This window comes from Trachypithecus francoisi, unplaced genomic scaffold, assembly GCF_009764315.1.
Source record: "Trachypithecus francoisi isolate TF-2019V2 unplaced genomic scaffold, Tfra_2.0 Lachesis_group8, whole genome shotgun sequence".
NCBI lineage: Eukaryota > Metazoa > Chordata > Mammalia > Primates > Cercopithecidae > Trachypithecus > Trachypithecus francoisi.
In genome coordinates this window covers 75,779,351-75,805,876 of record NW_022681473.1, presented here as the reverse complement: position 1 = coordinate 75,805,876, position 26,526 = coordinate 75,779,351, and the positions used below count along the sequence as shown (strand labels likewise).

The window sequence follows — 26,526 nt, the reverse complement described above, 5'->3', positions numbered from 1 at the left end:
TAAAATAAAATAAAAAAAAAAAAAAAAAAAAAAAAAAAAAAGAATGTTGAATATTGGCCCCCACTCTCTCTGGCTTATAGAGTTTCTGCCAAGAGATCCACTATTATCTGATGGGCTTCCCTTTGTGGGTAATCCGACCTTTCTCTCTGGCTGCCCTTTACATTTTTTCCTTCATTTCAACTTTGGTGAATCTGACAATTATGTGTCTTGTAGTTGCTCTTCTCGAGGAGTATCTTTGTGGCGTTCTCTGTATTTCCTGAATTTGAATGTTGGCCTGCCTTGCTAGGTTGGGGAGGTTCTCCTGGATAATATCCTGAAGAGTGTTTTCCAACTCGGTTCCATTTTCCCTGTCACTTTCAGGTACACCAATCAGATGTAGATTTGGTCTTTTCACATAGTCCCATATTTCTTGGAGGCTTTGTATGTTTCTTTTTACTGTTTTTCTCTAAACTTCTCTTCTTGCTTCATTTCATTCATTTGATCTTCAATCACTGATACCCTTTCTTCCAGTTGATTGAATTGGCTACTGAAGCTTGTGCATGTGTCATGTAGTTCTCGTGCCATGGTTTTCAGCTCCATCAGCTCATTTAAGGTCTTCTCTATGCTGTTTATTCTAGGTAACCATTTGTCTTTTCTTTTCTCAAGGTTTTTAGCTTCTTTGCGATGGGTTTGAACATCATCCTTTAGCTTGGAGAAGTGTGTTATTACCAGTCATCTGAAGCCTTCTTCTCTCAACTCATCAAAGTCATTTTCCTTGCAGCTTTGTTCCGTTGCTGGCGAGAAGCCACATTCCTTTGGAGGAGAAGAGGTGCTCTGAATTTTAGAATTTTCAACTTTTCTGCTCTAGTTTCTCCCCATCTTTGTGTTTTTATGTACCTTTGGTCTTTGATGATGGTGATGTACAGATGGGGTTTTGGTGTGGATGTCCTTTCTGTTTGTTAGTTTTCCTTCTAACAGTCAGGACCCTCAGTTGCAGGTCTGTTGGAGTTTGCTGAAGGTCCACTCCAGACCTGTTTGCCTGGGTATTACCAGTGGAGGCTGCAGAACATCAAATATTGCAGAACAGCAAATGTTGCTGCTTGATCATTCCTCTGGAAGCTTCATCTCAGAGGGCCACCCGGCCATATGAGGTGTCAGTCGACCCCTACTGGGAGGTGCCTCCCAGTTAGGCTACTCCAGGGTCAGAGACCTACTTGGGGAGGCAGTCTGTCTGTTCTCAGATCTCAGACTCCATGCTGGGAGAAGCACTACTCTCTTCAAAGCTGTCAGACAGGGACATTTAAGTCTGTACAAGTTTCTGCTGCCTTTTGTTCCACTATTCCCTGCCCCCAGAGGTGGAGTCTACAGACGCAGGCGGGCCTCCTTGAGCTGTAGTGGGCTTTACCCACTTCAAACTTCCTGGCTGCTTTGTTTACCTACTCAAGCCTCAGCAAAGGTGGGTGCCCCTCCCCCAGCCTCGCTGCTGCCTTGCAGTTCAATCTCAGACTGCTGTGCTAGTAGGGAGTGAGACTCTGTGGGTGCGGGACCCTCTAAGCCAAGTGTGGGATATAATCTGCTGGTGTGTGGTTTGCTAAGACTGTTGGAAATGTGCAGTATTAGGGTGGGAGTGACCTGATTTTCCAGGTGCCATCTTTCACAGCTTCTCTTGGCTAGGAAAGGGAATTCCCTTCCCCGTTGTGTTTCCCCGGTGAGGCAAAGCTTCTCCCTGCTTTGGTTTATGCTCCATGTGCTGCACCCACTGTCCTGCATCCACTGTGTGACAAGTCCCAGTGAGATGAACGTGGTACCTCAGTTGGAAATGCAGAAATCGCCGGGCACGGTGGCTCAAGCCTGTAATCCCAGCACTTTGGGAGGCCGAGACGGGCGGATCACGAGGTCAGGAGATCGAGACCATCCTGGCTAACACAGTGAAACCCCGTCTCTACTAAAAAAATACAAAAAACTAGCCGGGTGAGGTGGCGGGCGCCTGTAGTCCCAGCTACTCGGGAGGCTGAGGCAGGAGAATGGCGTAAACCTGGGAGGCGGAGCTTGCAGTGAGCTGAGATCCGGCCACTGCACTCCAGCCTGGGCGACACAGCAAGACTCCGTCTCAAAAAAAAAAAAAAAAAAGGAAATGCAGAAATCACCCATCTTCTGGGTCACTCATGCTGGGAGCTGTAGACTGGAGCTGTTCCTAATCGGCCATCTTGAGGGGGAATCCCAGTTTTTATCTGTTTTTAAGAAGTGTATTTTGTTGGGAGGCTGAGGCAGGAGAATCACTTGAACCCGGTAAGTGGAGGTCTCAGTGAGCTGAGATCACGCCACTGCACTCCAGCCTGGGTAACAGAGTGAGACTCTGTCTCATAAAAAAAAAAAGAAAAAAGTGTATTTTGATAACTTTTGTCCAAAGAGGGCTTGATAGTGGGAAGAGTATATAGAAGAATGTTACTAGATAGAACCTCCAAACTCACCCCTCCACCATCCAAAGCAGCATGAGCTACACAGGTGCTGGGTTAGGAGGTGCTCATGGTGACAGAACAGAGCAACAGGAGAATTAGAAGCAAGAGCATATAATAGAAAGAGGTATGCTGGTGAGAATAGTGGTGATATAAACTGGAGGAAGTAATAAAAGTCTTGAGGGAATATGATGAAAGAAAAAAAGCACAGGGGTTTAGATTCAGTATCTCTTGTCAAGAGCTGCCAAGAGTGTAACTGAGATGGGTACTTAGAAGGAGATGATAACATTTTCTGCTTTGTCACTGAGATTTAACTGTATTTTGGTATCTTAAAACATTCAGTATGTTACCACATGCATATCTCTATCACATGATCATTTATTAAATGCATGAATTCTTAGCAAATAACACAGAAACCAAAAATAAAAATAAAAAATTAGCCGGGTATAGTGGTGTGCACCTGTAGTCCCCACTACTTGGGAGACTGAGGCAGGAGGATTGCTTGAGCCCACAAATTCAATGTTATAGTGAGCTTGATTGCACCATGACACTTCAGCCTGGGTGACAGAGAAAGACCCTATCTCCAGAAAAAAAAAAAAAACAAAAAAGACCTAAAAACATGAGATAGGGCTTGCTCTGACACCCAGGCTGGAGTGAAGTGGTATCATCTCAGCTTACTTCAGCTTCAACCTCCTGGGGCTCAGGTGATCCTCCCACCTCAGCCTCCTGAGTAGCAAAACTGCAGGTGTGCCACCACACCTGGCTAATTTTTTTTTTTTTTGGTATTTTTTGTAGAGATGGAGACAGGGTTTCATCATGTTGCCTAGGTTGGTCTCAAACTCCCGGGCTTCAAGCAAGCTGCTTGCTTTGGCCTCCCAAAGTGCTGGGATTACAGACGTGAGCCACCCGGTCAATAATTCTTTTATTTATTTATTTATTTATTTATGCTGTGTCACCCAGACTGGAATGCAGTGGCACGATCTTGGCTCACCACAGCCTCTGCCTCCTGGGTTCAGGCGATTTCCTGCCTCAGCCTCCATGGATGCCTTCCACGGGCACCGGCCGTCACGCCCAGCTATTTTTTTTTTTTTTTTTAGTAGAGACGGGGTTTCATCATCACACCTGGGATTATAGGCGTGAGCCACCACGCCCGGCCATAAATTCTTATTATGGGCAAGGTTCAGAGCTAGATATAGAAGGATGCAAGGGTGAATAAGCCTTGGCTCCTTCCCTCAAGAGAGTTTATAATCCAGTGATAAAAACCACCAATAATTATAAAGCAATACCAGTCCCATGGAAAAGGCTTAAATATTGCTGGTGGCTTGAAGTTAGAAAGAAAGGCATATATTATTAATCTGCCTCAAACAATTTAGTAAAACCATTTAAGTCCATAATACTAAATTACAAAGCTAGGGTTTGGTGTTTTAGGATCTCATATGTTGAGAGATAATTATGTTGATTACAAGCTTGAATGCCTTAAGGAAAATTTATGATTTTTCAGATGTCAAAGGATGAGAAAAAATATTATAGTTAGGCACTGTAAACAGAAGGAATTAATACAATATTTGGGAGATGTTTGACCTAAGGGCCGGCATGCTTGGGAGGTAGCACACACAGTTCTTGGTCTCTTTCCAAAGCTGGAAATGGGGGCCCTTTTGAGATGTTGCATCCACTCTTTCAGGCTAAGGCTCTCCTCTGACATCACGTATCCCTTTAGAATAGTAATGTGCTCCTCAATAGCTATCCCCCTTAGTCTTTTGAAATGTTAGGGAATAAAAACTAGTTCTTTTTCATAACCCTACAAACACCTTTGGATTTCTGGGGTCAGAAAGTAAAAAGGAGGAAGAAGCGGAAGACCATATTTCCCTCCCTGCCTCAGCCACCCCCCAGCAAAATGCCCAAGAAATGTACATAGAAACTGGGAGAGATAATGTAGTTAAAACATTAAGTTGGGGACCTAGGATCCTGATTAAAATATATGTTCTTGAAATTTTCTCCTGAAAGATACAAGTTAGCCTTATGTCTCCTCATACTTGAAATCCTGATGGTAACTTCCTTGATTCCCTTTGTCTAGTTTCTCCAGCTTTCCATTTGTTAATCTCAATCATTTGGAAATTCCAGTTTCCTTCATTTTCTAATAAGCATGCTAAATAAAACCAGATAATTAAAATCATGTAGTGTTACTTATTACAACTAATACATGAAAAAAAGAAAATAATTATAAATTAAAACAACAAGAAAGACAATCATGTAACAAAACAGCTCTGTATCCTTCCCAGTGATCTAAATATTTCTTTATTGCTGAGATATAAATGGAGAAATATTTTCATTAGTTCCATTATTAAATATCCTTTGTTACTCATTCTAAACTTTCCCCAAAGAAATTAATTAACATATATTGTTCTGTTTCCAGGCAATTTTCAGTTCTTGTGATGGTACCAGAAATAGTTTTAATTACTTTTGCAAGTAAATTTAATAATGTTAAAAATGAATATTTATTAAAACAAAGACAAATTAAATCTATTAAATTTCCATAAAATGATTTGTTATTTTATTTTATTTTATTTTTTGAGACAGGATCTCATTCTGTCACCCAGGCTGGAGTATAGTGGCCTGAACATGGCTCAGTACAGCCTCAACCTTCCAGGCTCAAGTGATCCTCCCATCTCAGCCTCATGAGTAGCTGCGACCACAGATGTGTGCCACCATGCCTGGCTACTTAAAAAAAAAATTTTTTTTCTAGAGATGGGGTCTCACTATATTGCCTAGGTTTGTCTCAAACTCCTAGGCTCAAGCAATCCTCCTGCCTTGGGCTCCTGAAGTGCTGGTATTACAGGTGGGAGCCGCCATGCCCCAGTGATAAAATAAATTTGTTCTTTATTATAAAGTTCTTTTTGTTCCTGATGCCATTAAACTTAGACTTTTTTTCCTGTCATTTATTTCCATTGAACTGTGAGAAGCAGAAACATAATTTCTGGCTTTAGTAGGAAGAGTCAAGTCATGAAAACAGCCCTTATTAGTCAAATGCAAATTTTTTTGTAGCCATTTTACCTAAACCTAAGATTTATAACTTCTCATGAGATTAAGTGAATTGAGGCTGGGAGAGGTGGTTCACACCTATAATCCCACCATTTTGGGAGGCCGAGACTGGTGGATCACCTGAGGTCGGGACTTTTGAGACCAGCCTGACCAACGAGGTCGGGACTTTGAGACCAGCCTGACCAACATTGTGAAACCTCGCCTCTACTAAAAAATAGAAAAATTAGCCAGGTGTGGTGGTGGGCGCCTGTAATCCCAACTAATTGGGAGGCTGAGGCAGGAGAATCGCTTGAGCCTGGGAGGCGGAGGTTGCAGTGAGCCGAGGTTGTGCCATTGCACTCAAGCCTGGGCAACAGAGTGAGGCTCCGTCTCAAAAAAAAAAAAAAAAAAAAAAGGATTGTTAAATTATTTGATTAGGATCATACTTTGTATTTAATAAATGTATAGGCGGGCGTGGTGGCTCACGCCTGTAATCCCAGCACTTTGCGAGGCCGAGGCGGGTGCATCACGAGGTCAGGAGATCGAGATCATCCTGGCTAACAAGGTGAAACCTCGTCTCTATTAAAAATACAAAAAAAATTAGCCGGGCGTGGTGGCGGGCGCCTGTAGTCCCAGCTACTCGGGAGGCTGAGGCAGGAGAATGGCGTGAAACTGGGAGGTGGAGCTTGCAGTGAGCCGAGATTGTGCCACTGCACTCCAGTCTGGGAGACACAGGGAGACTCCGTCTCAAAAAAAAAATAAAAAAATAAAAATAAATAAATAAATAAATAAATGTATAAGAAGTAAATTTCTCTCTAATACTCTTTTTCTTTTTTTGAGACGGAGTCTCGTTCTGGTTGCACAGGCTGGAGTGCAGCCGTGCGATCTCGGCTCACTGCAAGCTCCGCCTCCCGGGTTCACGCCATTCTCCTGCCTCAGCCTCCCGAGTAGCTGGGACTACAGGTGCCCGCCACCGCGCCCGGGTAATTTTTTGTATTTTTAGTAGAGACGGGAATTCACCGTGTTAGCCAGGATGGTCTGGATCTCCTGACCTCGTGATCCGCCCGCCTCGGCCTCCCAAAGTGCTGGGATTACAGGTATGAGCCACTGTGCCCGGCCTTCCCTAATATTCTTTAACTGTTGAGCTCACCTTGAGGTTTTAAAATTATTACCTTTAAAAAAAATTTTTTTTTTTTTTTTGAGACTGAGTCTCGCTCTTGTTGCCCAGGCTGGGGTAAAGTGGCACAATCTCTGCTCAGTGCAACCTCCACCTCCTGGGTTCAAGCGATTCTCCTGCCTCAGCCTCCCATGTACCTGGGATTACAGGTGCACTCCACCATGCCCAGCAAATTTTTTTTTTTTTTTTGAGACGAAGTTTCATTCTTGTTGCCCAGGCTGGAATGCAATGGCACGATCTCGGCTCACTGCAACCTCTGCCTCCCGGGTTCAAGCAATTCTCCTGTCCCAGCCTCCCAAGTAGCTGGGATTGCAGGCATGCACCATCACGCCCGGCTAATTTTGTAGTTTTAGTAGAGACAGGGTTTCTCTATGTTGATCAGGCTGGTCTCTAACTCCCGAACTCAGGTGATCCTCCTGCCTCAGCCTCCCAAAGTGCTGGGATTACAGGCGTAAGCCACTGCGCCTGGCCCATGCCCAAGCTAATTTTTGTATTTCTTGTAGACATGAGGTTTTATCATGTTGGCCAGGCTGGTCTTGAATTCTTGACCTCAGGTGATTTGCCTGCCTCAGCTTCCTAAAGTGCTGGGATTATAGGCATGAGCCAACAAAATGCCCAGCCTAATTGTTAATACCTTTTTAAAAATTGTGAATTCATCCTAGTTAGTTTGGGGAGATAGTATGAACTCCTATTCACCATGACTTAATAATGACAATTTAAAGATAATTGTCAATTATCATAGAAAGCATATGAATGTTTAAATTCCTTGTTTCCTAGACTCACTATACTCAGTCAAATAGAGAGCAAGAAAAAGGAAAGAGTAGAAGCTGACAGTGACATTTTTATCTTGAGTGTCTGGGCAGATGGTGAAAAAGGAAATGTAAGGAGGAGAGAATATTTGAGGAGAAACTTAATGAGTTCTGCTTTAGGTACATTGAGTTTGAAGCATCTTTGGGATATCCACATGAAAATATTTGGCAGGGAAAAAAATGTAGTTTCGGAGATGAGGACACACACCAGTTAGTGCTGAAGATGTATGTTTGTGAATCACATAAGAATAACTCGTTAACAAGAACTGCGTGTAGCTGAAGTGCATCCCCTCAAAAGGCAATGAACTTTGTTTCATAGATGGCATTGAAGCACAGGTTGGGTGGCTACTTTGTATCTAAAGAGAATTTCAAGTAGTAGGGTAGATTGGGCTAGATAAGCTTAAGGTACCGCTGTCCTCATAAACCGGAAACAGGCTACTAAGAAATAGAATTCAATGACTCTATTTGACTGCTAGAGTTCAAACTTCTCTGCATGGCACACAATGTGGGCCAGACGTACTTCTCCATTTATTATGATAGATGTGCCATACAATGTAAGATGTCAATAATAGAGGAAACTGGCTGTGGCATATATGAGAACTCTCGTAGTATCCTTGCAATAATTCTGTAAGTTTAAAACTGATTTTAAAAGTTTATTTTTTAAAAAAGCAGTCAAGAGCAAAACCCCTTTCATGCTTCCTGGAATCTCTGAACTTACTGGAGAGTCATTCATTGAACGGTTTTATGCAGAAGATTGACAAGACCAGGTTTATGTTTCATTTATTTATTTAATTATTTAATCATTTATTTTATTTAATTTTTAAATGTTTTTAAAATTTAATTTAATGTTTTGAGACAGAGTCTCACTGTGTTGCCCAGGCTGGAGTGCAATGACACAATCTTGGCTCACTACAACCTCCGCCTCCTGGGCTCAAGCAATCCTCCTGCCTCATCCTCCCAAGTAACTGGGACTACAGGCAGGTTTATGTTTTAGAAAGATAACTCTGAGGCAGTGTGAAGGAGAAAGGGGAAGATTCCAGTCTAGGCAGGAAACAAAACCAGGTAAGACACAATTGAAAGATCTGGGTGAGAGATAACGAGGCCTGAAATAGGACGATAGCAGAGAAGGAGAGGTAGTCAAAGTAGAACTGATGGGACTTGGAGGCCTTCTGAATGTGGTGAGTGAAAAGAACATTTCTAAAATAGTTGGCTCTTTGGCCAGGGGTGGTGGCTCACACCTGTAATACCAGCACTTTTGGAGGCCGAGGCTGGTGGATCACTTGAGGTCAGGATTTCCAGACCAGCCTGGTCAACACGGTAAAACCCTGTCTGTACTAAAAATACAAAAAAAAAAAAAAAAAAATTAGACGGAGCATGGTGGCATGTGCCTGTAATCCCAGCTTCTCGGGAGGCTGAGGCACAAGAATCACTTGAACCTGGGAGGCAGAGGTTGCAGTGGGTCGAGATCATGCCACTGCATTCCAGCCTGGGCGACAGAGTGAGACTCTGTCTCAAAAGTAAATAAATAAATAAATAAAATAAAAATAAAATATTTAGTGCTTGAACAACACATGCAGATTTGTTGTTTGTTTGTTTTAGATGGGGTCTTGCTCTGCCACCCAGGCTGGAGTGCGGTGGTGCAATCTCAACTCACTGCAACCTCTGCTGCCTGGGTTCAAGTGATTCTCCTGCCTCAGCCTCCTATATAGCTGGGATTATAGGTGCCCACCACTACGTATGACTAATTTTTGTATTTTTAGTGGAGATGGGGTTTCACCATGTTGGCCAGGATCCACCTGCCTCAGCCTCCCAAAGTGTTGGGATTACAGGCATGAGCCATTGTACCTGGCCAACATGCCAATTTTTTTCAACCAAACACAGATAAAAAATGCAGTATTCTGGCCGGGCGCGGTGGCTCAAGCCTGTAATCTCAGCACTTTGGGAGGCCGAGACGGGCGGATCACGAGGTCAGGAGATCGAGACCATCCTGGCTAACACGGTGAAACCCCGTCTCTACTAAAAAATACAAAAAAACTAGCCAGGTAAGGTGGCGAGCGCCTGTAGTCCCAGCTACTCGGGAGGCTGAGGCAGGAGAATGGCATAAACCCGGGAGGCGGAGCTTGCAGTGAGCTGAGATCCGGCCACTGTACTCCAGCCTGGGCGACAGAGTGAGACTCCATCTCAAAAAAAAAAAAAAAAAAAAATGCAGTATTCCTGGGATGCAAAACCTGCCTATACAGAGGTATATACTATAAACACGCTATAACCCATGTTATAAACATGGGCTCTGCTGGGCTGACTGCCAGATTTGAGTGTGCTTGGATTTTGGTATAAGTGGCGGGGTGGGGGTGGGGGTCCTGGAACAAATCTCCTGAGTATATACAGGCGGTGACTTAACTCACAAGTTTCTGGCTTGGGTGACTGGATAATGGTGGGATCCTTAAGTGGGACAGATAGAGTAGGAGAGAAGGCAGTTCTGGGAAAAAGGGAAGATGCAGTCAGTTTAGGAGTTTGAGATGTCTGCGGTGCATTTAGGTGGAGTTGCACAGCTGGCTGTTGAATATGTAGGTTTAGAGCCTGGGATTGAGATCAGTTTCAACTTGGACGGCATGCTTTTTAGGCCTGCAACATAATTATCATCCTTAGACACTTCTTCCCTAGTATACTGGGAAGTATACTGTTTCCTGTTTTTCTCTTCATCAGTTTACTTTCTTGTTTTGCTGACATACATGGTTAAGTAAATTCTTGAGAAAGCATGAGAAGTATTGTGAGCCCTTGCATTTCTGAAAATAGCTTTATTTGTCCTTAATCTAGTTTAGCTGAGTATAGAACTCCAAGTTAAAAATAATTTTTCATCTGAACTTTGCTATTGAAAAAATTGAATGTCAGTTTGGGTCTTATTCCTTTTGTAGTTAACTTCACCCCCACCCCCACCTGCTTCTGCCAGAAACTTTTAGGATTTTCTTTTTGTTCTTGGTGTTCTGAAAATTCATGTCCTTTTCAGAACCCTGATATTTTCTTCTATTATTTCATTGATGATTTCCTTCCCTCTATTTACCCTTTTTTCTTTCTTTGAGACAGTCTGTCACCCAAGCAGGAGTGCAATGATGTGATCATAGCTCACTGCAGCCTTGACCTCCTGGACTCAAGTGATTCTCTCACTTCAGCCCCGCTGAGTAGCTGGGACCACAGGCATGCACCACCATGCCTGGCTAATTTTTTTTTATTTTTTGTAGAGCCAGGATCTTGCTATGTTGCCTAGTCTGGTCTTGAATGCCTGGGCTCAAGCAGTCCTCTCACCTCAGCTTCCCAAAGTGTTGGGATTACAGGAGTGAGCCACTGCTCTGGTTCTTATTCTTTCTTTCTGAAATTACTATGTATTAGTTGGATATTGTACATCTTACATTAGTACTCTATGTCTCTTATTTTTCTTCTTCCCTTTTTTTTTTGTATTGTATTTTGACAATACAATCAAAAGAGTTTTGAGAGTTGTTCTCTGTTCCCTATTTTATTTTATTTTATTTTTGAGACAGAGTCTCAATCTGTTGCCCAGGCTGTAGTGCAGTGGCTTAATCACAGGTGACTGCAGCCTCGACCTGCTGAGCTCAAGCAGTCCTCCCACCTCAGCCTCCGGGGTATTTGGGACTACAGGTGCTCACCACCATGCCTGGTTAACTTTTCTAGTTTTTGTATAGATGAGGTTTCACTATGTTGCCCAGGCTGGTCTCAAACTCCTGGGCTAACGCGATCCTCCTGCACTGACTTCCCAAAGTGCTGGAATTACATGTGTGGGCCACCATGCCTGGTCTATTTTTTGTTTTATATTTTATTTTTGTTCTTAAAACATCTTGTTCTATAAATAAAATACCTTCTCAGATTTAAAAAGTATATATATATATATTGAGATGGAGTTTCACCATGTTGCCTAGGCTGGTCTCAAACTCCTGCACTCAAGTGATCTGCCTACATTGGTCTCCCAAAGTGCTGGGATTATAGGTGTGAGCCACTGCACCTGGCCAGATTTTTGGTTTTGTTTTGTTTTTCCACTCTGTCGCCCAGGCTGGAGTGCATTGACGGGATGTTGGCTCACTGCAACCTCTTCCTCCCGGGCTCAAGCGATTCTCATACTTTAGCCTCCCAAGTAGCCTCCCAAGGTGGCATGCGCCACCTTGCCCTGGTAACTTTTGTAATTTTAGTAGAGATGGGGTTTCACTATGTTGGCCAGGCTGGTCTTGAACTCCTGGCCTCAAGTGATCTGCCCTCCTTGGCCTCCCAAAGTGCTGGGATTAGAATTGTGAGCCACTATGTCTGGCCAGATTTTTTTGATTATACTAATAAAAGACCTTTACAGTTCCCTAAATTTTTTCTATTTCTTCCACAGGCTGTTTTGGTTGTTATTGTTTACTTTTTATTTTGTTGTTAATTCACTTGGTCTTTCTCTTCTGTTGTGCTAAATATACTCAAATGCCTGGTGGTCCTTGGATGTCTATTTATATTAAAGAAAAGTCTGGGGAATGGCATGGATTTTCCCCACCACTGTGTAAACAGGTCTGTTTTCTTTTTTTTTTTTTTAGAATAAACTTTTTTTATTCTTTATTTAATTTATTTATTTATTTATGTATTTTTTTATTATACTTTAAGTTCTAGGGTACATGTGCATAACATGCAGGTTTGTTACATATGTATACTTATGCCATGTTGGTGTGCTGCACCCATCAACTCGTCAGCACCCATCAATTCATCATTTATATCATGTATAACTCCCCAATGCAATCCCTCCCTCCTCCCCCCTCCCCATGATAGGCCCCAGTGTGTGATGTTCCCCTTCCCGAGTCCAAGTGATCTCATTGTTCAGTTCCCACCTATGAGTGAGAACATGCGGTGTTTGGTTTTCTGTTCTTGTGATAGTTTGCTAAGAATGATGGTTTCCAGCTGCATCCATGTCCCTACAAAGGACGCAAACTCATCCTTTTTTATGGCTGCATAGTATTCCATGGTGTATATGTGCCACATTTTCTTAATCCAGTCTGTCACAGATGGACATTTGGGTTGATTCCAAGTCTTTGCTATTGTGAATAGTGCCGCAATAAACATACATGTGCATGTGTCTTTGTAGTAGAATAATTTATAATCCTTTGGGTATATACCCAGTAGTGGGATGGCTGGGTCATATGGTACATCTAGTTCTAGATCCTTGAGGAATTGCCATACTGTCTTCCATAATGGTTGAACTAGTTTACAATCCCACCAACAGTGTAAAAGTGTTCCTATTTCTCCACATCCTCTCCAACATCTGTTGTTTCCTGACTTCTTAATGATTGCCATTCTAACTGGTGTGAGATGGTATCTCATTGTGGTTTTGATTTGCATTTCTCTGATGGTGAGTGATGATGAGCATTTTTTCATGTGTCTGTTGGCTGTATGAATGTCTTCTTTAGAGAAATGTCTGTTCATATCCTTTCCCCACTTTTTGATAGGGTTGTTTGTTTTTTTCTTGTATATTTGTTTGAGTTCTTTGTAGATTCTGGATATTAGCCCTTTGTCAGATGAGTAGGTTGCAAAAATTTTCTCCCATTCTGTAGGTTGCCTGTTCACTCTGATGGTAGTTTCTTTTGCTGTGCAAAGCTCTTTAGTTTAATTAGATCCCATGTGTCAATTTTGGCTTTTGCTGCCGTTGCTTTTGGTGTTTTAGACATGAAGTCCTTGCCCATGCCTATGTCCTGAATGTTACTACCTAGATTTTCTTCTAGGGTTTTTATGGTATTAGGTCTAACATTAAGTCTCTAATCCATCTTGAATTAATCTTCGTATAAGGGGTAAGGAAAGGATCCAGTTTCAGCTTTCTACTTACGGCTAGCCAATTTTCCCAGCACCATTTATTAAATAGGGAATCCTTTCCCCATTTCTTGTTTCTCTCAGGTTTGTCAAAGATCAGATGGCTGTAGATGTGTGGTATTATTTCTGAGGACTCTGTTCTGTTCCATTGGTCTATATCTCTGTTTTGGTACCAGTACCATGCTGTTTTGGTTACTGTAGCCTTGTAGTATAGTTTGAAGTCAGGTAGCGTGACGCCTCCAGCTTTGTCCTTTTGACTTAGGATTGTCTTGGCAATGCGGGCTCTTTTTTGGTTCCATATGAACTTTAAAGCAGTTTTTTCCAATTCTGTGAAGAAAGTCATTGGTAGCTTGATGGGGATGGCATTGAATCTATAAATAACCTTGGGCAGTATGGCCATTTTCACGATATTGATTCTTCCTATCCATGAGCATGGTATGTTCTTCCATTTGTTTGTGTCCTCTTTTATTTTGTTGAGCAGTGGTTTGTAGTTCTCCTTGAAGAGGTCCTTTACATCCCTTGTAAGCTGGATTCCTAGGTATTTTATTCTCTTTGAAGCAATTGTGAATGGAAGTTCATTCCTGATTTGGCTCTCTGCTTGTCTGTTACTGGTGTATAAGAATGCTTGGGATTTTTGCACATTAATTTTGTATCCTGAGACTTTGCTGAAGTTGCTTATCAGCTTAAGGAGATTTTGGGCTGAGACGATGGGGTTTTCTAAATATACAATCATGTCATCTGCAAACAGGGACAATTTGACTTCTTCTTTTCCCAACTGGATACCCTTGATTTCTTTCTCTTGCCTGATTGCCCTAGCCAGAACTTCCAACACTATGTTGAATAGGAGTGGTGAGAGAGGGCATCCCTGTCTTGTGCCAGTTTTCAAAGGGAATTTTTCCATTTTTTGCCCATTCAGAATGATATTGGCTGTGGGTTTGTCATAAATAGCTCTTATTATTTTGAGGTACGTTCCATCAATACCGAATTTATTGAGTGTTTTTAGCATGAAGGGCTGTTGAATTTTGTCAAAAGCCTTTTCTGCATCTATTGAGATAATCATGTGGTTCTTGTCTTTGGTTCTGTTTATATGCTGGATTACGTTTATTGATTTGCGAATGTTGAACCAGCCTTGCATCCCAGGGATGAAGCCCACTTGATCATGGTGGAAAAGCTTTTTGATGTGCTGCTGGATCCGGTTTGCCAGTATTTTATTGAGAATTTTTGCATCGATGTTCATCAGGGATATTGGTCTAAAATTCTCTTTTTTGTTGTGTCTCTGCCAGGCTTTGGTATCAGGATGATGTTGGCCTCATAAAATGAGTTAGGGAGGATTCCCTCTTTTTCTATTGATTGGAATAGTTTCAGAAGGAATGGTACCAGCTCCTCCTTGTACCTCTGGTAGAATTCAGCTGTGAATCCATCTGGTCCTGGACTTTTTTTGGTGGATAGGCTATTAATTGTTGCCTCAATTTCAGAGCCTGCTATTGGTCTATTCAGGGATTCAACTTCTTCCTGGTTTAGTCTTGGAAGAGTGTAAGTGTCCAGGAAATTATCCATTTCTTCTAGATTTTCTAGTTGATTTGCATAGAGGCGTTATAGTATTCTCTGATGGTTGTTTGTATTTCTGTGGGGTCAGTGGTGATATCCCCTTATCATTTTTTATTGCGTCTATTTGATTCCTCTCTCTTTTCTTCTTTATTAGTCTTGCTAGCGGTCTGTCAATTTGTTGATCTTTTCAAAAAACCAACTCCTGGATTCATTGATTTTTGGAGGCTTTTTTGTGTCTCTATCTCCTTCAGTTCTGCTCTGATCTTAGTTATTTCTTGCCTTCTGCTAGCTTTTGAATGTGTTTGCTCTTGCCTCTCTAGTTCTTTTTTTTTTTTTTTTTTTTTTTTTTGAGGCGGAGTCTCGCTCTGTCGCCCGGACTGGAGTGCAGTGGCCGGATCTCAGCTCACTGCAAGCTCCGCCTCCCGGGTTTTTACGCCATTCTCCTGCCTCAGCCTCCCGAGTAGCTGGGACTACAGACGCCCACCACCTCACCCGGCTAGTTTTTTTTTTTTGTATTTTTAGTAGAGACGGGGTTTCACTGTGTTAGCCAGGATGGTCTCGATTTCCTGACCTCGTGATCCGCCCGTCTCTAGTTCTTTTAATTGTGATGTTAGAGTGTCAATTTTAGATCTTTCCTGCTTTCTCTTGTGGGCATTTAGTGCTATAAATTTCCCTCTACACACTGCTTTAAATGTGTCTCAGAGATTCTGGTTTGTTGTATCTTTGTTCTCATTGGTTTCAAAGAACATCTTTATTTCTGCTTTCATTTCGTTATGTACCCAGTAGTCATTCAGGAGCAGGTTGTTCAGTTTCCATGTAGTTGAGCAGTTTTGATTGAGTTTCTTAGTCCTGAGTTCTAGTTTGATTGCACTGTGGTCTGAGAGACAGTTTGTTATAATTTCTGTTCTTGTACATTTGCTGAGGAGTGCTTTGCTTCCAATTATTGGTCAATTTTGGAATAAGTGCGATGTGGTGCTGAGAAGAATGTATATTCTGTTGATTTGGGGTGGAGAGTTCTATAGATGTCTATTAGGTCCGCTTGGTGCAGAGATGAGTTCAATTCCTGTATATCCTTGTTAACTTTCTGTCTCGTTGATCTGTCTAATGTTGACAGTGGAGTGTTGAAGTCTCCCATTATTATTGTATGGGAGTCTAAGTCTCTTTGTAGGTCTCTAAGGACTTGCTTTATGAATCTGGGTGCTCCTGTATTGGGTGCATATATATTTAGGAGAGTTAACTCTTCCTGTTGAATTGATCCCTTTACCATTATGTAATGGCCTTCTTTGTCTCTTTTGATCTTTGATGGTTTAAAGTCTGTTTTATCAGAGACTCGGATTGCAACCCCTGCTTTTTTTTGTTCTCCATTCTTTGGTAGATCTTCCTCCATCCCTTTATTTTGAGCCTATGTATGTCTCTGCATGTGAGATGGGTCTCCTGAATACAGCAGACTGATGGGTCTTGACTCTTTATCCAGTTTGCCAGTCTGTGTCTTTTAATTGGAGCATTTAGTCCATTGACATTTAAGGTTAATTATTGTTATGTGTGAACTTGATCCTGTCATTATGATATTAACTGGTTATTTTGCTCGTTAGTTGATGCAGTTTCTTCCTAGCCTCGATGGTCTGTACATTTTGGCATGTTTTTGCAATGGCTGGTACCGGTTATTCCTTTCCATGTTTAGGGCTTCCTTCAGGGTCTCTTGTAAGGCAGGCTTGGTGGTGACAAAATCTCTCAGCATTTGCTTATCTGTAAAGGATTTTATTTCTCCTTCACTTATGAAATTTAGTTTGGCTGGATATGAGATTCTGGGTTTAAAATTGTTTTCTTAAGAACGTTGAATATTGGCCCCCACTCTCTTCTGGCTTGTAGAGTTTCTGCCGAGAGATCCGCTGTTAGTCTGATGGGCTTCCTTTGTGGGTAACCCGACCTTTCTCTCTGGCTGCCCTTAAGATTTTTTCCTTCATTTCAACTTTGGTGAATCTGGCAATTATGTGTCTTGGAGTTGCTCTTCTGGAGGAGTATCTTTGTGGCGTTCTCTGTATTTCCTGTATTTGAATGTTGGCCTGCCCTACTAGGTGGGGAAGTTGTCCTGGATGATATCCTGAAGAGTGTTTTCCAACTTGGTTCCATTTTCCCCCTCACTTTCAGGCACCCCATTCAGACGTAGATTTGGTCTTTTTACATAATCCCATACTTCTTGCAGGCTTTGTTCATTTTTTTTCTTCTTTTTTCTTTTGGTTTCTCTTCTTGCTTCATTTCATTCATTTGATCCTCAATCGCTGATACTCTTTCTTCCAGTTGATCGAGTTGGTTACTGAAGCTTGTGCATTTGTCACGTATTTCTCGTGTCATGGTTTTCATCTCTGTCATTTCATTTATGATCTTCGCTGCATTAATTAGTCTAGCTGTCAATTCTTCCACTTTTTTTTCAAGATTTTTAGTTTATTTGCGCTGGGTACGTAATTCCTCCTTTAGCTCTGAGAATTTTGATGGACTGAAGCCTTCTTCTCTCATCTTGTCAAAGTCATTCTCTGACCAGCTTTGATCCATTGCTGGCGATGGGCTGCGCTCCTTTGCAGGGGGAGATGTGCTCTTATTTTTTGAATTTCCAGCTTTTCTGCCCTGCTTCTTCCCCAACTTTGTGGTTTTATCTGTCTCTGGTCTTTGATGATGGTGACGTACTGATGGGGTTTTGATATAGGTGTCCTTCCTGTTTGATAGTTTTCCTTCTGATAGTCAGAAGGAGTGTCTGTTCATCTGTTGGAGATTGCTTGAGGTCCACTCCAGACCCTGTTTGCCTGGGTATCAGCAGCAGAGTTTGCAGAAGATAGAATATTGCTGAACAGCGAGTGTACCTGTCTGATTCTTCCTTTGGAAGTTTCCTCTCATGGGTGTACTCCACCCTGTGAGGTGTGGGGTGTCAGACTGCCCCTAGTGGGGGATGTCTCCCAGCTAGGCTACTCAGGCAGGAAGTTAACTCAGGCAGGCAGTCTGTCCGTTCTCAGATCTCAACCTCCGCGCTGGGAGATCCACGGCTCTCCCCAAAGCTGTCAGACAGAGTCATTCGCGTCTGCACCGGCCCCCGCTGCTTCCCCTCTTGGACTTCAGCTGTGCACTGTCCCCAGAGGTGGAGACTACAGAGACAGGCAGGCTTCCTTGAGCTGCTGTGAGCTCCACCCAGTTCGAGCTTCCCAGCGGCTTTGTTTACCTACTTAAGCCTCAGCAATGGCGGGCGCCCCTCCCCCAGCCTCGCTGCTGCCTTGCGGATAGATCGCCGCAGACTGCTGTGTTAGCAGTGAGGGAGGCTCCGTGGGCGTGGGACCCTCCCGGCCAGGTGTGGGATATATTCTCCTGGTGTGCCTGTTTGCTTAAAGCGCGTATTGGGGTGGGAGTTACCCGATTTTCCAGGTGTTGTGTGTCTCAGTTCCCCTGGCTAGGAAAACGGATTCCCCTCCCCCTTGCGCTTCCAGATGAGGCGATGCCTCGCCCTGCTTCAGCTCACGCTGGTCAGGCTGCAGCAGCTGACCAGCACCGATTGTCCGGCACTCCCTAGTGAGATGACCCCAGTACCTCAGTTGAAAATGCAGAAATCACTGGTCTTCTGTGTCGCTCGCGCTGGGAGTTGGAGACTGGAGCTGTTCCTATTCGGCCATCTTGCTCCACCCCCCACCCCCCACAGGTCTGTTTTCATACCAGATTTTTCCTCTGAATGGGAATGTGGACTGGAGACTGTATGTGGTATGGCAGGTGGTATGAACTGGCAAATCCCAAAGGATGAGAAGGCAGGAGTGGGATATTAGGTTGTGGCTTCCTAAATGCCAACATAGGAAGGATTTTCTGTGGGGCACAGAAACATCTAATGTCTACACTAGAAACCTTTGCCTTTATTTGATAATTTGTTTAGTGTTCTCAGAGGACAGTCATCAGGTTCTTAGTTCAAAAGTAAACACTTTGGTGGTATGTGAGGGAAATTGTAGAGGGTGATGGTGGATGCTTACTGATACAGATATTCCCTATTCAGACCATCAAGTAACCCTCTTGTTTTCTGCTCCAGTTCCCATTCCCACCATCTATAGCTCACACAGACTCTGAGCAGAGACTCTCCCAGGTTTCCAAAAACATTGAATTTTGCACATCCTCTGTAGTTCTCTTGTAACATCTGGCCCAAGTAATAGCTTCCCGTTTCATCCAACAACGTACTCTCACATCTGCTTTTTGTCTTTCAGAAGATTTCTGAAATCTCACCTGCTAGTTAACTCCTCTTCTTCTCTTTGTGGATGAGTTCTTTTTGTATTTTTATAATTTTTATAATTTTATTTCAGTGGGCCCTCAGGAGAGGTAGGATGCAGCCTACCATCTTGAACTACAATAAACAGTTCACAAAGGTTTTAACCTAGCTGCTTCCTTCACCTATGATCTAAGCTGTTTATTTGATTAATGCCTTTAATGAGTATATCTATATTCATTGACATTCATTCATTCAATAACTAATGAGCACAGATTATTTATCAGGTGCCATGGACATATAGTTGAAAAGCTATAGCCTGCTCTGTGTATTAATGAGACAGATGCATAAACAGACAATTTCAACATATTTTAGCAAGAGCTACAATAAAGCAAGGAAACACTGGGGAAGGAGCACCCAAAATTTCCTGGAGGGATTACAAAATGATTCACAAGGAAATTGATAATTAAAGTCCAAGCCTGAGGATGAGTTGGAGTTTTCTAGACAGATGAGGGTAAGGAGATATGGAAGGAAGAGGAGACGACCGGCATGTACAGTCTAGGGAAAACAGTACAGTACTTCATAACAAAGAATTATCTGGTTCAAATATCAGTGGTACAGACCAAAGGAGACCATGTCATCCAAAAGAGGCAATTTAACCCAGCAGAGAATCAGCTTAGAATGGTCCTTTAGACTTGCCCCATCACCCAGGAGGAAGTAGGCTCATGAGGAAGACCAAATCAAGTTTTAGGACATAAAGAAACTTTGCACATTTGAGTTTACTGTGTGAATTATAAACCCCAGCTTTTTTTTGGTTATTATTGAGATTATTTATGTTATTTGTTGAGTAACAGCTTATAGTGAGATGAGGACTCCACTTGAATTTTATTTTGTCTCAGTCAGTCAAGGTACCATGCTTTTCTCATGACTTCAGTTCATAATTAAAAGTCATTTCTAGTTAAAAAAAAGTGAGAACGAAGAAATTGTTTTTGATAAATTCCACTTACCTCTTTTTTGAGCCAGTCATTCTCCCAGATCTCTAGATAGCTGCCCTTGTCAATGAGCTTTACAGCATTCTAAAAGAAAGTTTCCGGGTTAAGGAAGAGTTGCCACATGCTGATTCACAATTTTAGCAACAGTGATGTGCAGTTAACCTGCATTTAGATTGTGTCTGCAATTACTTTAGGAACATACTTAAGAACTTTTGGTTTGGTTGTTCATTCTTTACTATCCTATTATATTGCTTTTTCTGATTTACACTGTCTATTATAGGTGATTTGGAGAACTGAACAATGTGTAACTGACCATTCAATTGACCTGCATTGTGACCAAATCTGACTGCTATGGTGAAATCATGTTTCACAATTCAGATGGTTAAACTGCATTGATCAAACATTCTTTAAGTTTATAGTCACAGACATAATCCAACATATAGCAAAAACATGAACAGATTACTATCTTTTTAATTTGAAAAGATTTTGCATGTCACTAATAACAACATACATATTTGTAAATCTAACAGCAAGTAGTTTCAGGATAGGCTGTAGCTGGATAATCTCCTGAAGAAAGGCATTTTAGACAAAGAAGACAAAATAGTCTTACTTTGTCAGTAGGTTCATGAAATTTAAATTTATTTTCAATTACATGGATATTGAAAAGAATTTTATACTGAATAACCAACTATATTTCTCTGCAAGATGCTTTTATATGGATACCATAGTACAAGTTCAATATTTAGTAACTGAAGGGCACAACCAAAAGAAGAAAAATTAAGAAAAATAATCTAGATCATAAACATGGACAGAAATGATTGAAAAGTGTGTTAAGGGTAAATTTATGTTAAAGTCTTTTTTTTTTTTTGAGATGGACTCTTGCTCTGTCACCCAGGCTGGAGTATGGTGGTGTGATCTTGGCTCACTGCAACCTCTGCTCCTGGGTTCAAGAGATTCTTCTGCCTCAGCCTCCTAAGTAGCTGGGATTACAGGTGCCTGCCACCATGCCTGGCCAAGTTTTGTATTTTTAGTAGAGATGGGGTTTTACCATGTTGGCCAGGCTGGTCTTGATCTCCTAGCCTCAAGTGATCCACCTGCCTTGGCCTCACAAAATGCTGGGATTACAGGTGTGAGCCACCATGCCCAGCCCTATTAAAGTCTTTAAGAGTTGAAAGATTTGCCATAAAAATTTGTCTTTAGGTCATGCTTATTAAATTACAAGTGGACCTATATTTCTTAGGAGCCAGGAATTTTTATACTCCAGCTACAACTAATAATTCTAGTTTCCTCCAACATAGAATTTCCTTTGGACAAAAGCAAGAAGCTGCTCCTAACTGAAGTTAATTGGCTAATGGCTGAATTCACTAACAGTGGATCGGCGATTTCAACCTTAGTTACACATTTGAATCTCCTAGAAGCACTGAAAAATCCAGAAGTCCACACAACATCCCAGGGCAATATATCAGCCTTCTCCATGGGTGAGATACAGGCATCACCTGAGTTAAAAAAAATTTCTCAGGTGACTCTAATGTGCATCTGAGGTTGCACAGCATTGTGATTATAGGATGTTGAACTGTATGATAAAATAGCCAGCTAAAATGAGGAAAATTCATTCAAGCATGTGAGTGTTTGACATTATGTGGAGAAAAGAAAATGTATAGCTTAGTGATTAGGAGCAGTGATCTGAAGGAGCCCTCCTGAAATGAATCTGGATTCTCCCACTTGCTCTGGGCAAGTCATAAAACTTCTCTGTGCTCCAGTCTCCTCATTAGCAAGTCTCTATAGCTTACTGGATTGCTGAGGGAGTTAAATGTGAAATGCTTGAAAGAATATTTAGAACAGTCCTCATGATATATGCTTGAAGCTATATGCTTATTTGGCCTATATATCTACTTTGAATCATCTTAACTATGGTCAGATTACTTAATGGTTGATTTCACCATGTGAGTGAGTCAGATTCACTTATAAAGTGACTGAATTGCATGAGCAAACAGATTGCTGATCAGTTTTCCAAAACCTTCTGTATTTGTGTAAATTAGTAAAAATAATGCAATAAGAGAGTAAGACTAAAAGAACAACTAAACCAACAGGGATGCAACAAATAACAGCAACTGAAATTCAGTAAGGAACCTTTTTGAAAAAAGACCAGATGTTTATGATTCTGAGAAAAGAATGTCCCAGATGAACAGACAATCTCAGTGGGGGACCTCACTGAGGTGAGGATAGTTTGAAAAGAGGTCAAGACTGTTAAAAAAAAAAAATTCAGGTATTTTGTGTAAAAACAAAGGAATTAGAGAACATATAAGATTGACAATTATGCCTCAAAAATATATTATGTCCCAAATTTTTAAAGTGCCAGCAATGTAAAGTACACTCTTCTAGGTTTAGATATATAAGAAAGTACTTTTTAGACAAATTATATTTCATTTTATAATTCTTTCAAAACTTTTATTTTAATATTTTGTTACAACCATTATTACAGGTTGAGCATGCAAAATCTGAGAATCTGAAATCTAAAATGCTCCAATGAACATTTCCTTTGAGCATCATGTTGGCACTCAAAAAATTTCAGATTGTGGAGAATTTCACTTTTTCAGTTTTGTTTTGTTTGTTTGAGACAAGGTCTCACTTTGTTTCCCATGCTGGAGTGCAGTGGTGCAGATACGGCTCACTGCAGCCTTGACCTCCTGGGCTCAAGCAATCCTCCCTCCTCAGTGTCCCAAGTAGCTGGCACTACTGAGCTGGGACTAGCTGAGACAGGGTTTTGCCCTGTTGCCCAAGCTTGGTTCAAATTCCTGAGTTCAAGCAATCCACCCGCCTTGGCCTCCCAAAGTGCTGGGATTGCAGGAGAGTGCCACTGCACCCAGCCCAGACTTCTTTGGATTTTGGATTTGGGGATTTGAGATGCTCAACTGGTATAATACAAATATTCCAGAATCTGAAAAAATTCAAAATCTGAAACATGTGTCAGATAAGGGATATTCAACCTATATTTCTTATACTTAAAAAAATAACTGATTAATAATTCACTGATTAGCCAAGAGTGGTGGCACACACCTGTAGTCCCAGCTACTCAGGAGGCTGATGCGAGAGGATTGCTTGAGCCCAAGAGGTGAAGACTGCAGTGAGCTGTGATTGTGTCACTGCACTTCAGCCTGGGCAACAGAGCAAGATCCTGCCTCAAAAAAAAAAAAAAAAGATAAAAAAAAAAGAAAAAATTCACTGAGCTCTTGTTTCTTGTGAGAGATTATAGTACTTAAATCATCTCATTTAATCCTCACACTATTTCTTTAAGGTAAATACTAGTATTATCCTTCATCTTATAGGTTAGGAAACAGAAGCCCAGAAAAGCTAAGTAACAAATTCATTATACAACCACTAAGTGTAGAACTGTGATTTGAACTCAAACTATCTACCTTCAGAATCCACATTCCTAGGTTTAGATATAAAAGAAAGTATTTTTTAGAAAAATTATATTTCATTTTATAAATCATTCAAAACTTTTATTTTAATATTGTGTTATGGCCATTACTACAGGTTGAGCATCCCAAATCTGAGAATCTATCCAAAGTTCTTAACCACTATAATATACCCAAAGAAAAAATAGTGGGAAAATGTTTGTTTTGTTCTATTTTTAAGAAAATTGAATTATACCTGTGTGGCCCATTCCTTCTTTTGGTCCAGCTGCAACAAAGTTTCTTTGGTTATTTTCTTTCTAGCATCTTCCAGAGTGATTTTATAGTGTTCTTAAAAAAAAAAAAACAGAAAAGAAAATTAAAAGCCTTATCAAGGCTGATTCTAGGTAAAACGATGATGTCAGTAAATTTTATTTTCCATCATCCTCAGTTCTCCTTTCTACACATTTTTTTTTTTTCCTGAATTTTCAGGGTACATTTTTACTGAAGAATCTAGTTCCTCCAGTTGGAAGATAGACTCTAAGAATTTACTAATACGTTAATGTGAATTAGTTTAAGATCTCTTACACAAGAACATTTGTATTTTCAAAGGACTCTCTCTCCAAAGGCAGAATTTCAAACAAGTTAGCATTTGTGTGGCAGTCTACCCTTCATACACACAACTTACTACTCCACAACAGAAATATGAAGACTTTATTATCTATTCGAGTAGCATTCTGTCTGACTCCATCTAACTAGATTTCCACTATTCTTGGCATGTGTTTCCTGGGGCAGGAAAGACAGTACGAGGAGAGGAGAATAGGGAGGGAGTAAGGGGGCTGAGAAAGTTGATAGACCTGGTCATAAGTTAGGCTCAGGTGAGAAAGACAGACAGAAAATGAAGCACAGGATTCTCTGTCCTCTCAAGATTTTTGTATGCTCACAAATGTCATTATTGAGAGAGCAAAGAATCATAAAATTTTAGGCCTTGAAAGATGCTTGGAGATCATGTAATCAATATTCCTTCTTAAGGACTATGAGACACTGTGACAGCAAGGCTGCTTTAAAGAATGGAGAATAAGAAAGCTGGACAGATGAGTCCAATTTGTTCATTCCTTTTTTCAACAAATAACTATCAAGTTCTTTCTGTATGCCAAACAGTATGTAAGACACTGCAAATATTACTGGTTAAGACAGAAAAAAACCCTGTCCTTGTGATATGTACATTCTAATGGGGAAGCCAGATCATAAATAAGTAAACAGGTAAATAAATAATATTTCAGGTGGTGATGTGTGTGAGGAAGAAAAACTAAAATTCTCAATTTTAGATCGGGTGATCAGAGAAAGCTTTTTTTGAGGAGGTAATCAGGGACTGAGTTAGGTAGTCAGCAATGTGAAAAATGAGGAAACTGTACTACTCCAAACGAGTTAATCTGAGAATAATCAAGGTTAGTTGTGTTTTATTAGTTCTGTGTTATATGTTCCCATTAGTTGTGCTTTATTTATATAACATAGGTGGACAATTATTTGGAATTCAGAAAGTATTTTCCCATACAAATGATGTTGAAAATCATGGCTGCTAGATTTCTGGACAGGTTCAGAGGCTCACTAAACTTATTCTACAGCTAAACAACAGTATTGTACTAACAGTACTATAGAACTTATTTCCATTTAGGACAGCAGTCCCCAACCTTTTCTGCATGAGGAACTGTTTTCGTGGGAGACAATTTTTCCCCACATTGGGTGGGAAAGGGGGATGGTTTTGGGATGATTCAAGTGCATTACATATGCACTTTATTTCTATTATTATTATATTGTAATATATAATGAAATAATTATACAACTCACCATAATGTAGAATCAGTGGGCGCCCTGAGCTTGTTTTCTTGTACCTAGATGGTCCCATCTGGGGGTGATGGGAGACAGTGACAAATCATTAGACATTAGATTCTCATAAGGAGCATGCAACCTAGATCCCTCACATGTGCAGTTCACAATAGGGTTCACGCTCCTAAAAGAATCTAATGTTGCTGCTGCTCTGACAGGAGGCGGAGCTCAGGCAGTTATGCAAGTGATGCAGAGTGGCTGTAAATACAGATGAAGCTTCACTTGCTTGTCCACTGTTCACCTCCTGCTGTGTGACCCGGTTCCTGACAGGCCACAGACTAATATTGGTCTGTGGATAAGCAGATGCTAGAAATGTGAGTCCTCTTGGAGATCACCTAGGGACTCTGATTTTATAGGCAAGAAAAGTAACATTCAAAGAAGCAATGTTACTTTTTTGTAAGGAGTCTTGAAACTAATTTTAAAAATTTCACTGTTAGTGTACAAAGAACTCTTAAGAATCCCTGTCCTGTGCCCCAGTAAAGGACAAAAATAAAAATGCTGTGTGACTGTAGTTATCTAATGACTTGTAATAACCTCTCACCTTCTGTATTCCTGGGCTTAATCTAAGGTTCCTTTTCCTTTTATTGAGGAGAAGTAGTCTTGGCCTGGATGTGTTAGTGACTGTTTTCTATACTGGTATCCCAATATCCCATTCTAGCTAAAGTTCAGGGAAGCAGATCTAAGTGTTTTCTGCTCCCACCCCTGGGTTTCAGGGGGGGCTGCTGAATAAGGCAGGTGACTGAGGAACAGTTTGTGCCGGGGCTGACTGGTGACCCATGAGGTGGCATGGACAAAGGCTGTTGGTCATCTTTGATGAGGTGGATGATGGCACCAGCTGTCTTTAGAACTGGGCTGGAGAATACTGCAAGAACTGTTTTGTGGGAAGTAGAAGAGAAGGGGGACAGGTATGCAGAGCAAAGCAGAGGCATCAATGAGAGGGACAGTCACAGATCAAGGGAGAGAAATGTCGGGAGGAGCCATGCCTAGAACCACTGCTGATATTCTGTCTTCAGTATTCCCTTTCCTATTTGTGTTACAGCCAACAAGCATTACTGTTGGGAAGTCAAGCAACTTAATTTTTGTCTCTTTCCTTTAAAACTCATACTGTGAGACTATTGACTTCTGCTCAATAAAATATATGGTAAATCCTATGACTTCTGGTTTCTTTGTGGTAACAAAAGGTCCTCCAACAAGTAATTGATATG

At 41.3% G+C, this 26,526-nt stretch overlaps 1 protein-coding gene across 2 annotated transcripts in view; it reads right to left on the bottom strand.

Moving 5' to 3' along the window:
* CCDC83 (coiled-coil domain containing 83) overlaps nucleotides 1-26,526 on the bottom strand; it is an 82,717-nt gene that overhangs the window by 20,038 nt on the left and 36,153 nt on the right. For both annotated transcript variants that reach the window (XM_033206088.1, XM_033206089.1), the window contains exons 6-7: nucleotides 23,694-23,785; nucleotides 20,055-20,123 (exon numbers count right to left, since the gene is read on the bottom strand). In XM_033206088.1, coding sequence (XP_033061979.1) covers nucleotides 20,055-20,123; nucleotides 23,694-23,785 — 161 coding nt within the window. The remainder of the gene's footprint in view (nucleotides 1-20,054; nucleotides 20,124-23,693; nucleotides 23,786-26,526) is intronic.